Here is an 18,549-nt window from a genome sequence, read left to right as displayed (position 1 = left end):
ATGAAATAAAAAAAAGTACTGCACACTCTCAACATTGTAGCATTATTTTTCTTTTAAATAAATAAAAAAAAAAGTGAAAGAGAGAATCTAATTCAATTTGCTTGTACGAAATAACCTTTGACACTATTTGCTTCGCTATAAATCTCTGTATATATACAAAAATGGTGAATGAGACTGATTTTATTTACAAAAAGGCATAACTCGCGTCTTTCTATAAATTATCATAACACACACGCCCCAGAGTCAACAAAAATTAGCCCTAATATACAAGCATTTGAAGATTCCCATTTGATTTTCCTAATTATATCATTTTATCAGTAAAGTGGAGCGCGATGATGTGGAACTTTTCTACATATACATTTTCAAACAAAAGTGTTTTCACAGTATGGTTTCTATATTTATTTTTCAATGGAGGCGCCTGGTGATTTTCATACAAAGCACCAGCAGCATTCTTTTATTTTTCAGAAACTTTTAACAAATCATTTTGTAGGAAGAAGGATTTTCTTAACATTCTTAATATGAACAAAAGAGAAAGATTTTCAACATAGAAAATTTACATTGTAAGAAAGCAAAAACATGTTTCTAAATCCTTTCTATATAGCCAACAACAAATTTAAGCTTCAATTCTCGGTAGAAGTATCATACACATAAAATCATAAATAAATGAAAAGGATGCTTTAACATTCCAGTTAGGTCAAATTTCTCCCTTCTTCCTGGGGTACTTTGTATGTTTTGTCTTAATTGGATTTCACGGTGGATGCCCCAATATCTACTTAATTCGGAAAATTACTCCCATTCTCGATTATCTTTATGCTTTCCTCTTCCTCTATGTTTCTCCCCCTCCCAATGAAGAAATCAGGCATTTTATATTGAATATTTTTCCCCACTTTTTAATCAATTTCCCTTCAAAATAATTATTCACAGAATATCCATTTATCCATTTATAAAAAAATATATTAAGCAAAATTTAAAAGAATTACATTTTTTTTTCTAAGAAAATAAATTGAAAACAAAAAGCCTTAAAGCAGTATCGAATTAATAATGTTTTCATAATAATAATTGAATCATAAAATATTTACTGAGAATGAGATAAATTAAAAGAAAGCTCCCGTAAGTAAAATGAAATTGAGATGAAATGAGTCTTTGGCGCATAAATAGGAAAATTGAACTAAATAGCTTTTCTTAGACATCGTCTTCTAATTCTAACACAAGAGTGTGATGATGATTAGATAACATAATGTAGTACTTCGATGTTCACAAGCACACATCTTAAACATGTATACAAGGTATGTATATTTACCAGATAAAAAGCTCCAACAATGAGAGATTGCAACCTACAGTTGTGTAACGTCCTAAGATAAATCTTATATTCCATTAGTTTTGTACATATTTTTGTACTTTTTGTTAAATTACTTTTGCACCATTAATACATAAGATGCTAGGTCAAATAGCAATCAGTTAAATGTTTCAAAATAAAGGTCTATTTTTCATTTAATATTTACACGACAACAGTGTGAGATACATAATAAATTTTCGAAAGGAAAATTACTCTCAATCAAGATTATAAGAGCAAAGTATTATGGTGTATAAAATGGGACAACAAGGTGTATTTGTGACATAGTTATTTATCACATATAAAATTTATGCTTAAAAGCGAGACTTTTGACCGGTTTTTGTATTCATAATTTATACAATTTTTTATAAATTCATTGAAAAACTTGCGTTGAAAAGTCCTGCACTTCACCTCTACTCCAATCCATTCTACGTCAAACATCTATTAAGTAGAATCATAATATGTAGTCATAATTGATAGATTAATATCAATTACCTTCTTGGGAAAATTGATTTTTGTTTACATTCAATAATTACACCTGTATTGCACCTAAATTGTAGGTAATATTTTTCTTTAATAAATTGAAATTTCTTACAATAAAACACAATGAATCTACGGAAAGTGTTATTCTTTCTCATTTATTTTGGCTTTTTTTTTTAGTTCAGAAAATAACTTTAGAACTGCCACATGTTTGTCTTAATAGTTATCAGATTTTACTTTATCTTTTTAATTAGTATAGGTATGTACTTAAGGCTTTCTCATACCTTACACAACAATTAATCTATTCTCCAAGTTTATGCACATCTGATTAAAGACTTGACTACAAAATGATCAATTTAAAAAATTAAATAAAATATCCAAACATAATTAAATAAAAAGAAAATATGTATGGTCATAAAATCAGAATATTTTTAAGACTTTTTAAGCTTTTAAAGTATATCATTAAATTGTAAAATTTTCTAATTAAGTGAAAGAGAATTATAAAATTTGATATCTTATCAGCTTCAGAATTATATTTTCAAGCACATTTCCATTTTCCATTCGCCATTTTGTTAAATCCAACACACTTTATATATACATTACACACAATGCAGCACTCAAATAAAGTGATCATCAGCCTCGAGACCAGAAAGTGGATTATAAATTCCACAGAGTACACCTTCCAAAATTTGCTTCACCATCTTTTATGTACCTCGCTAGTAATTACGCGTTTTATCTTATCTATTATCGAATTCTCTTTTTTTCTCTCTAACACCATCTCCACCCATTTATTTTCCAAGTACATGAGGGAATAATTTTATGTGTAAAGTAAACGATATTGTACGAGAATTTATCTAAATATGGCAAAATATTTAATTCGAAAGAAATAAAATTAACGTTTAAAATAAATAAAAGTGGCAAATTAACGAGATGTCGACGATGGGGTATTGAGATGAAATGCACAAACATTTAAATAACTATTAATACACTCATACTACAGATGATGATGAAATGTGAGCAAGTATTCAGAGGTGGAGTGTTACAAACAAATAACTTCTTCACTATTATTCCCCAATGTGTTATTATTAACATTTCGAAAAACGGCGAGAGAACCAATTTAGAGACGACACACTCGAGTCGTGCCGCATTTTGATAAAATTAGCGATTCTCGACTTTCTTGCGTTAGTTTCGTCACAAAAATTCCGCGTCGCGTCTCACTCTCCCAATGCGATATATACCTACCTACATACATATGCTACCTCTGTATACTGTAAACTAAAAGAAGATACCCCAAAGCTTTGCCGAAAATAAAAATCAAACACTAAATACCAACAATTTCATTATGTACAAATGCTCTTTTCTCATTCAATCGAAAGAGGTTAAAATGTGCAAATTCCATGGGTCTTTGTCATCATGATTGTAAGAAAGGGGCTCCTTGACAGATTGCATTTTTAGTTGAATTTATTTTCATATAATAAAACAAGAGTTTAATTATACTTTCACTGCTTAAACCACAAACCAACATTATTGATCATCATCGTATACAGAGAGACGACGTCAATTTTCTACATAGAGCCGTAATATAAAACTATTTCATGCCAATGAATCCCCATACAAGTCACTTAACGACGCTGACATCGTCACGATTAGTGTATAAAGTTTCATCAGGTGTTGGTATTCTTGCACATGCCGTCTTGGAAATTTTTAAGATTCTTTTTTTTTGTCTTCCACCAATCTCATTGCCAAATTTAACTGTTTTTTTGTATCTCCTTCGTTCCATGCTCAGAAAACATGAAAATCATAATACATGAGAATTACCAGTATATATACATGTGTAGATATATACCTCTTTTTCGCATTCCCTCATTATTATCCATTTTCTCTTTCATACTGCTTTTCAGGGATAATCATTTTCATAAAACTATGTCACTTATAATTGACTCCATGTGGGAACCGGTATTACAATATTTTTTAAACTATTATTTATTCACAACCTTGTGGTATATAGACAAAATATTCAAACGAACCGAAGATCGAAAACTTTGAGTTTGTTTTATTTCCTTTATTTTCTAAAATATGTGTTTTCGAAATTTACATATTTTACGCAATAAAATTACACTTTAATACGGAGCAAGTACGTTTGCATCCGTACCTTTTGCCTTCTAAATCCGATCAGTTATTTTTTCCGCCAAATCATTCCTTTTTCCCCACATTCTATATTTTCACCACTCGAATTCACCACTTATAGTGCGCGCCAAATTCAAATATTAATTCATTTCATAAGTTTTCCGGAAAATGGGCATATCGGTTAGTCTTGAAATAAATCTTGAAATCTGACTTACCTAGTAATGTATATCAAGATTTCAGGATTGCTAAAACTTGACTTTATCCACTTCAACACGCAAAAGTTGTCAGATGGGCCTTAAAGTCGGTATGAGCATGAATTATTTTAATCTTGGTCTATATTCTGGAATAAAAAAAAATACCAAGATTTGGATTTAGAATCAAGAACTTTACATTTTAAGAATTACTAAAATCAATATAATCCTTCTCTAAGTTTGACCACCCTTAAATACTTCCTTAATACTATAGGTTCTATTAATTCCCTTCATAATGAAATCAACAAGATTTCACAACAATAAAAAAGTAATAAAAAGGGTAACTGCAAATCTGAAATGATTACCCCCTTATTTGGTAATTTGACTTTTTGCCGTGCTAAAGAGCTTTTAAAAATTGCCGATGAGTTTTTTTTTATACAAATAAAAAGCAGATATGAAGAGAAATTGAGATGATGCTGGAAGAAAATATATAACATGAAGAACGCCAAGTAATTGATTATCATTTACTGTAAACAGTTAACTTGTTTCCAAAGAACTTTTCCGTATAAAGAAACTCACACATCTCTTGTAAAACACACGCCATAAGAAAGAGAAAATGTTGATTTGTGGACCAAATTGAGTTCAATAATCATTTCTCAAATTGTCTGTATTATTATATATTGAATTAAAGTGAAACATGTATTATGGTGTAGTGGTGGTAGCAAAATGTGTTGTATGTATATATAACTCAGGTAAACTATCAGGGATTCCACCTCTGTGGCAAGTTCGCCAATAAATCACATACATTTATGTCATTCTTGTGTAATATATAGAACAACAAATATGTGTGTACATTTACTGCGAAATCCATACAAGGCAGAGATGGTTAGGTTGGGCGAGGAGAGTGGTAGACAGTAATCTATCATTGAATAAATCATCATTAAATTGCGATTTTCCCTTATTTGATATGTCCAGTGTTAAAAGTATGTTGTTTGGATATTTTATAGACCTCCACATGATATCAAATTCAATACGGAACGCCTTCATAAATGGTGCAATTGGGTGCAGTGCTGCATCTTATACTACGTGCACATTGTAGTGAAAATAGCGACGTCGTCATTATGTCAGCGTCGTCATGGACATCACAAATAAAGTCAATTATTGTTTGTCACTGTCCTCACGTTTGGGTATTATATATAAATATGTTTTGTAATGGCGCACAAAATGAACCAGCTACAGTTCCTTTGGAAAAAGTCACCTTTACTCCAACAAATGGCAAAAACATATTGACTGATGATATTTTTGTGGAAAAATTTCAATAAACCAAAAAAAAAATCTTTAAAAAATGGAGAAATTTTAACAAAAATAAAGCCAAAATATATATAGTCAAAGTATATCAACACCAAAAGAGCAATTTGGTGAATACTAAGACAAATCCAGAGGCACAAAACTACGCAATTTCACAATTTTGCCACTCAGTAACACCATCATCAGGCAACATCATCTCTCCTTCCTTTTTTCGCAAGCAACACGGTCTTGACTTTGCTTTGCTATACTCTATTGAATTGATTAGTTTCGAAATACCTCGAAAAAAAAGCACACACATCTTCCTCATAGAAACATCATTCCATATCATTCAATGTTAAATTGAATTTAATTAAAAGAAACTCCTTCTCTGCAGCGAATTAAAAATCATCGCTACAAAAAGAAGTCTTTTTTTTTAAGTATTCATGTTGCATACTAAATGAATGAGTTTAAATAAAAAAAAGAAAAAATTCCATTGCCCCCCTCCCTCTCCCATTGAAATCAAACCACACACCGCACAAGTAAATTCTAGGTCAGATTGATGGTGTACAAAAATTGTTGTTGCACTCACTTATTTTAAATCCACCAAAAATTCCCATTTCAAGTAAATATAATTTCACATTGAATCGATTGCCCTTTCTCATTTGCATCACCTTTTCACTTTTCCCCCTGAACAATCTCTCTCCGTTCTGTAATGTATTTCGCCATACATGCGGATGCATTGCATACCAACCCAATGGGACATTTAGTAATGCTTAATCACTGCGCTAAAAATTAGTTAATTCGTCAACATTATGTACTCATCAAATAAAATACTACTTAAGCCAATATGCAAAGATTTAGCATCGATTAGCGACTTTGTAAAAACCTTTTTTTTAGTATATAAATCTCATGAGTTTTAATCCAGGGACGTATTATAATTAACTTCTTGCAATTATATAAAAAGGCAAAAGAAATAAGTAATTATTCTGATTTACGTGTTGAATAAAAAAAAACAAATTTCCCGCCGCCAGTGGCAAATTAAATTTCATAAAAATGAGAATGTTTTAAACGTAATTAATTTATTCACACTCCACACTCATGTGTTCAATATCTTGAAAAACATATATATTTAACTATACATAAGGCAAGATCGGCATGACTCTGTAATATGTTCGTTGAGTTTAATATCAGATTTAACCCTTTAACGACCGTTAAGGTCATTACTTAACCAATATTTGGTGAAAAATTTAACGAAATATAGTGAATTGTATTTTTAATTTTAGATTTATTAATTCTCCTAAGAGATTTCATTAACTAAAATGCTCCTATTAAGGTGTTTTAGCGCTGATAAGGCTGATAAGCAACTCAACTACCTAACTTCTACTATGTTTTAAAAATATGAAGGACTAATCATCGAAAAAATCTTTAAAAAATTTTTTGAAGTGTATAAAGTTTTAAGAGATAAAGGAGTTTATTCGTCGATACCTGGGTCAAGACATTGTTTGAGTAAACAGAGCTTAGGTAAATTTGTAGAGGATCTAACAACATTCAGATGACCTAAAAATCTTTTCAATTTTCACTGCAATTTGATGCGAAAATTCATAGTTTTTTTCTTTCTAAAAATGTGCATAATGACGTCACTGTTATATTTTTTATCTTTTTAATACCCGAAGCATTAATTATAATGACATTATCGAGAATTTTTGATTATAAGGTTTATATGCATTTTAATATCATAAACAAATCACAACAGTGACGTCACTATATTGTGTTTTTTGGGAATATAATTGGCAGATTTTTCCAACTGATTGCAGTAAAGAAAATATTAACTCTGACAATTTCTTATTATCCGTTTATTTTCTCTACAAAATTAGGTGTGTCCTTTTTGTTTCCTCAGGATTGTGATTCATAATAGTATAATGAATAAACTCCTTTTCCCTTCTAATGCCAATGAAGAAAATTTCTCCAAAGAAAATTATTTGCATTTCTTTCTAGTTTTCATCCTACACATTCAAATCAACATACGAGAGATATTTTTAAGAAAAATTCTTCACCTACACACCAACCAAAATGTGATTAAGCAATGAAAAATCTTCCATACCAAACAAAATTAGAGCTTTACACATGTCTGTGAAAAGCTACGCGCGTTCCTAACGTATAAACAACATTGTCATAATTAATCTTAAGCAAAGGGAGGGTGTATTGCAACAAAAATTTAATGTACAATCCATTACAACTCCCTTAAAACTTAATGCCGTAGCAGGAAAATCATTAATATGATTCGCATCAGTGACGACTGCAAAGTAATGTCGCCATGCGAGGAGTAAACCTGCATTGTCTGCCTCTAGAAACTACATAGATTGTAGAAAAAAATAATGAAGAGAAAGAATAAAACCTCCTTGTTGGAGAAATTAGTGAATAGCACGAATACATCTATCCACTTCCTCTTTATCATTCCCTTCCTCCATTTTTTACAATTTACACTTTTTAAATTTATTTATGTTCATTTTTTTCTCCTCCTCTCTATATTAAATGTAATAGAAGAAATTATTTAATGAGGCCTTATAGCGTCATCATTCCATATAGCTTCAAGTAAATTCTCTTTTGTTTGCAATTCAATCCAGTTAACACTTGGTGTACCAAGTCTAGAGCTTTGACCATGGCCTAAACAAAAAGAAAATCTAAGGAAATTTAATTGATTTTTCTACTTACTAACTGAATGTTGTTTTTCCTGGAAAATTAAACTGATTTTGGAGATTTTTTAAAAATAAATTTTCTTTCTCTAAAAAAAAACCTTCAAAGTGTTAAATCAATTCCATTGACTGATTGAATGACCGACCAGCCTCTTATTGTTAATGGTGGGAATGATGTGAAAAGAAGAGCAGGGAGGGCCATTTAGCTCTGAATTTTCGTGAGTCCTTTTCAATTAAAATGCTCCCCCAGCGCTTCTATATGAACAAAATTTCCGCTAAAAGCGTCAAGTCAGAAATCCCATTACGCAACATAAAATAGAATCTGTATGAGTGTCTTTGGTGCGTCTCTCAGTCAGTTTTTTTTTCTCACAAAAGCAAAGAGTAAAATGAAGAAAAAAAAAGGCAAACCAACACACCGAAAAAGCCTAAACCGAATCGCGTACGAGGAGACTTGAGCTATAATTGCATATTCTCGTCTACCTGCGCGACTTTGAATATTAATTTTGTGGTAAATGGCTGAACACAAAATTGAACAGTTCAATGCTGTTTGTTTGTACACACAATTACAAACATCTCTTTCTCCTATCCAAGCTGAGAGCATTTTGAATTAAATTTCCACAAATCAATTGAGAATATTTTCTTGTGGGATTCGGGATGATCTTGAGAGAGCTGTGAGAGAATGTAGAGCATGAGATTTTATCACTTTTAAGTATGTTTGTTTGTTAGTTTTTCCCAAAAAGTCATCTCTTATTTATTATCTTGTTTTCTCTTTTCATCTGCGTCAATCCACAAGTTTTGTTTAAATCTTTTTCTGTTTTATTTTATTTATCAAGGTGTAAGAATGCTTATTTTTATTTTGTAAAAAAATATTTTTATTTGCAATTTTATATATTTCAAACCACTGGAATCCTAAAGCTGCAATCACTTGATCGAAACCTTGGTCCTTAAGGGGTTAAAAAATATATAAAAAATTTTATTATTTTATTTTTTATTATTTTTCAGAATTTAGTAGAAAAAAAACAATAAAAAACTAATGTAAAAATTTAAAACATTTCTGTGAAATAAATGTTTTTAAAAGTTAAAACGTTTATGATATTTTGTTTTAATAGTTTCAACACTCTTTTCAACTTTAATTAATAGGTATACCTTGTCAATTAAATTGTTCGTTTAGTTTTTTGTAGGTAAGTAATTTTCATTCAAGGACCTGAGGAAAACAGTAAGCAAACATCGAAACGTTAAAACAACAAATTGGTGAGTTTGAATGGCAGTTAACTTTGGTGAAGTATCAATAATTAAGGGGGTATGGTTTTCTGATGTTAGTTACATTTAAAGACTTCATTTATTAAAGAGTAATAAAATCACTTTTCGCCATTTTAGGTGCGACGGCATGTTGTGATTTTCCGACCTTTTCACAGAACTACCCTAAAACACAAAGGTAGGTTTTTCTCAAGATCTACTAGATGGATTTTGATGGGGTAAAAAGCAAATGAAAGAGGAAGCATCAAAGAACAATGTACCGGAACGAATTTTTGAATTTCCATTCCGAAGCTATGAAAAGTGCACAAGAATATTTTTCTACTTTTCTCAGCTCGTTGATGCTTCCTCTTTCATTTGCTTTTTACCCCATCGAAATCCATCTAGTAGATCCTGAGAAAAACCTACCTTTGTGTTTCGAGACAGTATCACAAGATGGTGAAAAGTGATTTTCCTACTCCAAGTCTTTAAATGTAACTAACATGGGAAAACCAAGTTTAAGAAAAACCGCAAGAAAAATAAAAACATTTAATTTCACTAGCTCTCAAAAGAACCCCCCTTAAGAAGAATTAGACCTTTGCTCTAATTGGAGGATAATTCTTCCCTCTGGCGCGGCATAGGTGCAAAGTTAATTTGAAATAAGTTTTAAAGGATATTTGAGAAAAATTTTGAAGTAAATTATGAAAACTCTTTAAATGGGATCTCAAAAATTTTAATTAATATCAATTTAATTACAGAATTCGTACAAATTTTGTAAGACAACTAATTGTGAGAATTACAAGATATATAAGATACAGAGATATCTTGGGAAATTTTTGCAAATCTCTATGGAATGACGCCAGAGGAGATGGAGGCGTGTTGACTTAAAAATGATGAATCATTCCTTGATCTTGGGGTGCCTGTTGTCCATTATCTCTATGAGAATTTTTCCCCCACACCCGGAAATCTTTCTAACGATCCATCTAACCAATCTATTGACCTGATCGATTGATGACACAAAATCCTTTGTACTGCGCTCCGTGGAAACTCTGTGAGAGATTTTCTTTTTTAGAGGAGAATCTCTATGCCCCCACAAGCACGATAGAAGTGGCGTTTTGAGGGGATTTGCCTGCCAGGCAGCACAGCAAAGTTTTCGGGCATGTCGGTGTGTGTTGGCAGCCGCAGAGAATGTATGCCTGTGTGCTACTCGAGCTTCAAGACGGACCGAATCGAACGCATCGGTCGGAATAATATTAGCAATTGACGTGGACATTTTGTCCAATCAATGAAAGTGCACTGCACACAATCCCAATGACCCTTTCCTGCCCGAAATTCGAGGAGTTATGCTCTCTATGCTAGCTCCAAGAAAATCCCCTATATGTCCTAGAAAATGCGTCGTGGCCCCAAATCTACTCCGCAATTTAGCCTGTTTGCCATTCCGGCGACAATGAGCCTTTGTCAGGGCACCCATCGTGTTCCTGACCACCATACCCAGACCTCCATATAAAGCTCTCTCTCACACTCTCAGGGACAAAGGTATGACGCAATGTCCGGAGCCAGGAAGTCGCTCCCGTTGCCACTGATTGCAGGGCAATTTAGTGAATGATTTCGTGTGGAGGAATAAATAAAAATTCAATGAATTGCCTTCAAAACAGACAAAAATGGGTCAGGCTTTTTTTGCTGCTGCACACAGACGCACATTTTTCACTCAAGACAACTTTTACGCAACAATTTTCACCCCATTTCCTCAACAATCTGCCAGAATTTCAATGAATCCCGGAAGAAATAATTCTCAGGAACCTTTTTTGTAAAAAATTATCCACTTACCTGCAATATTTCTCAAAATATTCACACTTTTTCACAGAACAGCGTCTCTCACTTTTCGTCTTTGCAAGAAACTCTTCAACGTTTTCAACAAATTTTCAACGTCAAAAAGTGACAGTTTGCCTCAATGATTTTATAATTTTCTCATTTTTTTGCTTTTTTACATTATTTTCTTAAAAAATTTCACATTTTCATTACAATTTTCAAAATATTCAAGTATCTTTTTGCTTTAAAATGTTCTTCAATTTTGTATGAGAAAATTTTTATTGATGGGAAATAAACAAATATATACGCAGCCTATTTTCATTTTCAAGAAAAATTATCAAAGGAATCTTTTGGGAATAATTCTTCAAAGGATTCTTTTGAAAAATTTTCAATGAAAATCATAAACACTAACAAATGCTTGTTTTGATCTGAAAAGAAAGAATTAGTTGATAAAATAAATTTTTATCAGCTGTTTTACATTGACACATTTTTATAAATACGCAACCAAATACGCAGCCGAATAGTTTTACATAAAAGCATGCGTAACAAAAACTTTGGTGAATTATCAATTATTTTCAATACTTTCAACATGACTTTTTGCATAAGAATTTTTATATTAAGCACTATATGATGAAAATCAATTTAAAAATTATTCCATAGTTGCCATATCTAATGAATTACTTCATGATTTCAATTGGCTGCGTATAAAAAAATAGGTTGCGTATAAAATTGTTTATTTTTTTAACAAAATAATTTTTCTTAACAAAATAATAAAAAGGTTGAAAGATTATTTAAAATAAAAAAAAAGAAAATAAATTGCAATAAAATATAATTTCAGAAATTACAATAGATAAAAACAATGTGAGAAATCAGAATATTCTTTAAAATGTTTCATCAAAGTATCGCAATTTTAGAGACAATAAAAAAAGTATTTAAAAAAAAATTGCAAAGGAAAATACAATAAAAGATTTTCTTTAACAAAATATTTCAAGAAAGAAAAACAGAATTAGCATGAATCAGAATTTTAGGAATGTAAAAAATATATACGCAGCCGACGCAGCTTAAACTTTTAGTTTGACATTCAATGCGTATCAAATTTTCCTGCTGTCACTGTCACTTTGGAGCGAAAGGAAGAGGAAGAAAGGTGAGTCACGTTTTGCCTCGTGTGAAAATTGATTTTTTTTGTGGAAATTTTCGTGAAAATCCAAACAGGAAATGTTTAGAATCATCACCCGCAACGCATTCATCATGTACAACAATTCATTTTCCAGGAATATCGCGTCAAAGCCAGTGATATTAGCGAATTTATCGAGTCGTTTGTCCACGCTGCACACGGATTTCATTGAAGACAATATGTAAGTAATTTTCATGCATTTTCCCCTTATTTTCCCTATTTGGGGTCTTCCTTGGGGGCTTTTCCACTCTTTTTCGGGGAAAATTTTGCGGTTTTCGGGGGCAAAAAAGGGGGAAAGGGGCATTTTTCACTGCTGGGTCAGCACAAAAGAGAAGCGGCGGCCATTATTGATTTTTTTGCTCTCTTTGGAATTTCCGTGACGTCACGCGCACTCTCCCGGAAAGCTAAAATGTGTGGTTATGTGTATTTCAGGGCACCACACCAGCGTTCAGATCGAGGTAGTTTCCGCGATAGGAGGTCCGATGGGGGTGATCGCAGGGGCCGCGGTGGTGGTGGCGGTGGTGACAACAGACGCGATCGTGATGGGCACGTTTCGAAGCCTGCTGGGAAATTCACAATGTCCGCATCGATGAGAGCTCCAAATTGGGACATGTCGAGTCTGCGCCCCTTCAAGCGTGACTTCTACGAGCCCCACCCAATGACAATTAAGCGCTCCCAGACGGAAGTTGAGCGCTACCGCGAAGAGCATCAGATTACCGTTGTTGGTCAAGCTCACAATCCCATCCAGAGTTTTGGCGAGGTTCGTTTCCCGGACTACGTGATGAATGGCATTCGTCGTCAGGGCTATGAGAGCCCCACACCGATTCAGGCACAGGGATGGCCTATTGCTCTCTCCGGATCAAATATGGTGGGAATTGCACAGACTGGATCGGGGAAAACTCTCGGATTCATCCTGCCTGCCATTGTGCACATTAACAATCAACCTCCACTTGCCCGTGGGGATGGACCCATTGCCCTCGTCTTGGCACCCACACGTGAGCTTGCCCAGCAAATTCAGCAAGTTGCCACGGAATTTGGATCTGCATCGTACGTCCGGAATACGTGCGTTTTCGGCGGGGCTCCACGCTTTGGTCAGGCACGCGACCTTGAGCGTGGCTGTGAGATTGTCATCGCCACACCCGGACGCTTGATTGATTTCCTCGAATCCGGCAAGACGAATCTCCGTCGGTGCACATACCTCGTCCTCGATGAGGCCGACCGGATGCTCGATATGGGTTTTGAGCCACAAATCCGGCAGATCTTGTCGCAAATCCGTCCCGATCGTCAAGTTCTCATGTGGAGTGCCACGTGGCCCAAGGAGGTGCGTCGTTTGGCGCTTGATTTCCTCGGCAAGGATTACCTGCAGGTGAACATTGGCTCCCTGGAGCTCTCGGCTAATCACAACATTCACCAAATCATCGAATTCTGCGAGGAATTCGAGAAGGAGGACAAACTCAAGCAAATCCTCGAGCAGATCAATCAACACAACAAACCCGGAAAGGTCATCATTTTCGTGGAGACAAAACGCAAAGTGGAGCACATTACGCGTGCCCTACGCTACTACGGGCTCAATGTTTTCTGCATTCACGGGGATAAGTCGCAGAATGAGCGGGACTACGTGCTGAGGGAATTCCGCAAGGGTGATTGCCCTATTCTTGTGGCAACAGACGTTGCAGCACGTGGATTGGGTGAGTAGGGAACTTTTTTTTTTTATCTATCTTGTGTACATTCTCTGTTTCCCTGAAAAACAAACAAAAAAAAACCCTTCCGTCCTTGTCTCAACGTTCCCCGGAAATTGAGAAAAACCGGCCGGACAATGGAAGTACCTGCCCAATGCCCAAATATTGCCCCCCCCCCACCCATCCATCAAACACTAGGCGACAATACTTTGGTTGTATTGAAATCAACTGAATTTAAAGTGAAAGCTGATTCATTAGAAAGTTTTTTATTTGAAGTGAATTTTTGCTGCAAATATTAAATTTTAATTATTATCTAGTCGTGTTAACATTGCACTAAAAAAATCATTTAATCAGGCATAAAGGAAGCAATGAAAATTGTACTAAATTGTCAACCAATTAGAACTTTTCATTCTTAATTATTTAAATTTTAACAAATATTAATTTGAGCTGCAATAGAGGTGTTGCGGCCAAGAAGAAGGTTTTAGTGTTTAAATATTTCCTAAAATTTCAGGAAATTTATTCATTTTTTAGAGATCTAAAAAGAACTATTTCAAAGCTAAAAAAAAAAGACTAGGCGTTAGAAAAATGGAAAGAAAGGGACAAGTATTTAAGAAAAATGTCAAACAATGACAAGAACTGTCATAACTGTCAAACGTTAAAAAAAGAAAGTTGAACGTTAGAAAAAAAAATCACGAAACATTAATAATTAAACACTCCCTAAAACTTCAGGAAAGTTATTCTTTTCATTACAAGTCGAAAAGAATTATTTTCAAGCAAAAATTTCCTTTAAAAAAAATTGGAAAAGGAATTTTTAAAAGTTATAAAAAAATCCAATAAACGTTAAAAAAAATGGAAAGAAAGCGAAAAACTTTTAAAGAAAATGTCAAACAAAGACAAAACTTAAAAAAAAAAAATATTCCAAAGCTTAAAAAAGAACGTCCAACGTTAGAAAAAAAACCGTCAAACATAAATATTGGTTTATTCAATATTTATTTGGATTTCTAACCTATCAAAGTTTTTTATTTCATAACTTTAAAAAAAAAGTTCTTGATCGTCTTAAGACATCGAAATTCTTAAAAATAATCAAAAAATATTCATTTAGCCGATTTAGCCTAATTCAGCATGACTTGAGAAATCTTAAGTAGGCTAAATGCATATTTTTTTGAATAATTTTTCAGAATTTTAATTTTTTAAAAACATAAGAAATTTTAAGTTTTCTTAACTTTTCTTAAGTTAATAAATAAATAAAATTAATAAATTATTAAATCTTAATCTTGACTTAAGAAATCTTAAGTTTTTTTTTAAAGAAAACTTAAGGGGGGTCTCTTGGGCAAATTGTTGAAATTTACACATTTTTAATGTTGTCATTTTCTTGGTGGTTTTCTTAAACTTGGTTTACCGATGATGATTACATTTAAAAACTTAGTATTGAAATGTAAGAAAATCACTTTTCGCCATCTTAGGTCTTAGCGACGCCATCTTGTGATTTTTCCTCAAAGCACAAAGATAGATTTTTCTCATGATCTACCGGATGGATTTTGATGGGGTAAAAAGCAAATGAGAGAGAAGGAATCAACGAACAATGTACCGGAACGAATTTTTGAATTTCCATTCAGAAGCTATTGAAAAGTGCATAAGAATAATTTTCTACTTTTCTCAGCTTCAAAGTTGAAATTCAAAATTTCGTTCCGGTACATTTTTCGTTGATGCTTCCTCTTTCATTTGCTTTTTACCCCATCAAAATCCACCCAGTAGATCCTGAGAAAAATCTACCTTTGTGTTTTGAGCAAAATTTCAAGATGGCGTCACACCTAAGATGGCGAAAAGTGATTTTCTTATTCTTTAATAATAAATCCTTAAATGTGGCTAACACTTGTAAACCAAGTTTAAGAAAAACCCTAAGAAAAATAAAAAAAATTAATTTCACTAGCTCTCAAAAGAGACCCCCCCCCCCCCCTTAAGACTGACTAGGGAATTTCATTCAATGATTAATTAGTAAATAGTTTTTGTCCTGGAAATCAATTTATTTCCGATTTATTGAAAGAAAAAAGGGAATGTCGCTTAGTGTTTGAGGAATTGGAATGGGGGGGAGGTGGTGCTGTACCAATGGTGGTTCCTGTGTGTTGGGGGAAAAAGTGCCATCCCGAAGCAGTGTTGTACTCATCTCTCTACGGAGGAGAAACAAATACCATATTGTTTAAGAAGCAGCGTGTAGTAGCAGAGTTTCCTGTGTGAGTCCAGACTGACCAACCGGGTTCGACTTTTTTTTTTAAACAAAAACTTCGCGATTCCGTCCGCGTTTTTCTTTTTTTTTGTCATTTTTTTCTTCATTCATTAACAACAAAAAAATCAAACAAACAAACAAACCTCGCAGATTGAGGGAGAGAAAGTCGTGCGTGAATGAGGGAGGGAGCTGTGTGTGTGCTTCAACAGAGATGAAGAGCAATGAAGAAGATCATGTTCTACTCATTCCTGGGGAGTACGTATGTAAGTATTTTTTGTAAGGCAACGACACGGGCCAAAAAGGATACTCACAAATGGACCTCCCTCTTCCTTAAAATCATCTCTTTTATTTTAGTTTACGTAAGATTAAGAAAAAAAAAACAAAGTATCCGTTAACGTGTTTGCAAAATGATTACAAATTAATCAGTCTGGACTACTTTATTGTCCCTTTGTTTCAGAGGCCGATGCGGTGGGGATTAAAATGTACGAGGACTGCCATCGACTTTCTTTTTTATGTGATGCTAAAACATGACAGAAAAGAAAGGCAATGATCATTGCACTAAAAAAAATGAAAAAAAATGGAGCAATCAATGGTCCTAATGAAACAGAACTTCCCCACACAATGTTGGCCTCTGTCTATGGGTGTGAGTCGTTCACACTTCCTGCCCAAAAAAGTCTCTCAAAAGTGTCATAAAATGATTAAAAAAATAAATAAAAAAGATCTCCGGAAGGACATCGTTGTGCCGGGCCCCCCACTTCAAAATAATGGGGTTTTGCTTGGCATGAAGATGGATCAGAGAACATTGATGGAGTGTTCAATGGCATGAAAGACGAAGAAAAAAAAACAAAGGGGCAAAAGCCTAAAAAAAACCCTTAAAAATGCACAAATCTGTTGGAAAATCTTCAGTTCCAAATGAAACTACTACATCTGCTGCTCCTTCTTCAATCTTCTGGGAGTCACTTTTTCGAACATAAAAAAAAAGAATAATTGAGTGTTTTTGAGAAATGAAAAAAAAATGAGAGAAAGGTTATCAAAATGAGAAAGAACGTAACGGTTGGTATTTATTTTAAACATAATTTTTTTTTAAACTTAACTATCTAATTTTAATCCCTAGTCTATAAGGAGAGAAAGTTTTTTTTTATATGCCAATCCTTTACACAGGAAAAAAATCTCATTGTGTTTTTTATGTTTCAAAAAAATGAAGTAATTTGTCTTTCAAAGTTAAAAAGAAATTTGGGTCAAGGGGGTCTTTTTTGAGAGCTGGTGAAATTACATGTTTTTATTTTTCTTAGGATTTTTTTAAACTTGGTTTTCTGGTGTTGGTCACATTTAAGGACTTATTATTTAAAGAATAAGAAAATTACTTTCCGCCATCTTGTGATATTGTCTCGGAACACAAAGATAGGTTTTTCTCAGGATCTACTGGGTGGATTTTGATGAGGTAAAAAGCAAATGAAAGAGGAAGCAGCAATGAAAAATGTACCGGAAGGAATTTTTGAATTTCCATTCAGAAGCTATGAAAAGTGCACAAGAATATTTTTCTACTTTTTCTCAGCTTCAAAGTTGAAATTCCAAAATCTGTTCTGGTACATTGTTCGTTGATACTTCCTGTTTCATTTGCTTTTTACCCCATCAAAATCCATCCAGTAGATCCGGAGAAAAACCTACCTTTGTGTTTTAGGGCTGTTCTGTGATTTTCTCACTCTTCAATAATTAGGCTTCAAATGTAACTAACATGGGAAAACCGAGTTTAAGAAAAACCCCAAAAAATGAAAACATTAAAAATGTTTCAATTCCAACAGTTTGCTCAAGAGACCTCCTTTAATGTGTTGTGCGTGTGGGTGTCTGATGAGATAATTTAATTTAATTTTTAGGGCCTCTAAATAAGATCAAATTTTTTTCTAATATATGTTTTTCTTTCTCTCTACTTCTTTTATCCTCTATTTGCTCGCGTTTTTTTCGGGGGAAAAAATGTTGCGTGATTCCTAAAAAAAATGTATAGATGTCGAAGGAATCAATTTTGTCATCAATTTTGATTATCCACAAAATTCCGAGGATTACATTCATCGTATTGGAAGGACAGGAAGGAGTCAATCAACAGGAACGTCCTTTGCACTGTTCACAAAACAGAATTGCAAACAGGCTAAAGATCTTATTGCTGTACTTCAAGAGGCTAATCAGGTGAGTCGCCTTTTTTTTTCTTCTAAGAAATATGAGTGATCTTGGGGGTAGTTTAGAGGATGATCTTTATTTATTTTGGAGATTTTAAAGGAATTAATTGCTTCAAAAAAAAATCAAAAATTAAAGAAATAATTGATT

General features: G+C 33.3%; 2 protein-coding genes across 7 annotated transcripts in view; one reads left to right on the top strand and one right to left on the bottom strand.

Annotated features, from left to right (window-relative positions):
* Window positions 1–11,281, bottom strand: part of LOC129786339 (uncharacterized) — a 43,421-nt gene extending 32,140 nt beyond the window's left edge. For 2 of the 3 annotated variants that reach the window (XM_055821275.1, XM_055821278.1), the window contains exon 1: window positions 11,172–11,274. The gene's annotated coding sequence lies outside the window, so the exon portion shown is untranslated. Of the gene's footprint in view, window positions 1–4,155; window positions 4,281–11,171 lie in introns of all 3 variants that reach the window. The other variant, XM_055821276.1, reaches the window with a different exon arrangement.
* Window positions 11,282–12,232: 951 nt separating this feature from the next.
* LOC129790841 (ATP-dependent RNA helicase p62) overlaps window positions 12,233–18,549 on the top strand; it is a 9,883-nt gene continuing 3,566 nt past the window's right edge. Inside the window, exons 1-4 of one of the 4 annotated variants that reach the window (XM_055828650.1) lie at window positions 12,233–12,297; window positions 12,425–12,508; window positions 12,760–14,015; window positions 18,233–18,465. In XM_055828650.1, coding sequence (XP_055684625.1) covers window positions 12,507–12,508; window positions 12,760–14,015; window positions 18,233–18,450 — 1,476 coding nt within the window. In that variant the 5' untranslated portion in view covers window positions 12,233–12,297; window positions 12,425–12,506 and the 3' untranslated portion in view covers window positions 18,451–18,465. Of the gene's footprint in view, window positions 12,509–12,759; window positions 14,016–16,687; window positions 17,518–18,232; window positions 18,466–18,549 lie in introns of those variants that run through there. The other 3 variants (XM_055828641.1, XM_055828658.1, XM_055828631.1) reach the window with 3 other exon arrangements.

The sequence above is a fragment of the Lutzomyia longipalpis genome, chromosome 1, assembly GCF_024334085.1.
Source record: "Lutzomyia longipalpis isolate SR_M1_2022 chromosome 1, ASM2433408v1".
Classification (NCBI taxonomy): domain Eukaryota; kingdom Metazoa; phylum Arthropoda; class Insecta; order Diptera; family Psychodidae; genus Lutzomyia; species Lutzomyia longipalpis.
This window is presented reverse-complemented; position numbering and strand designations above follow the sequence as displayed.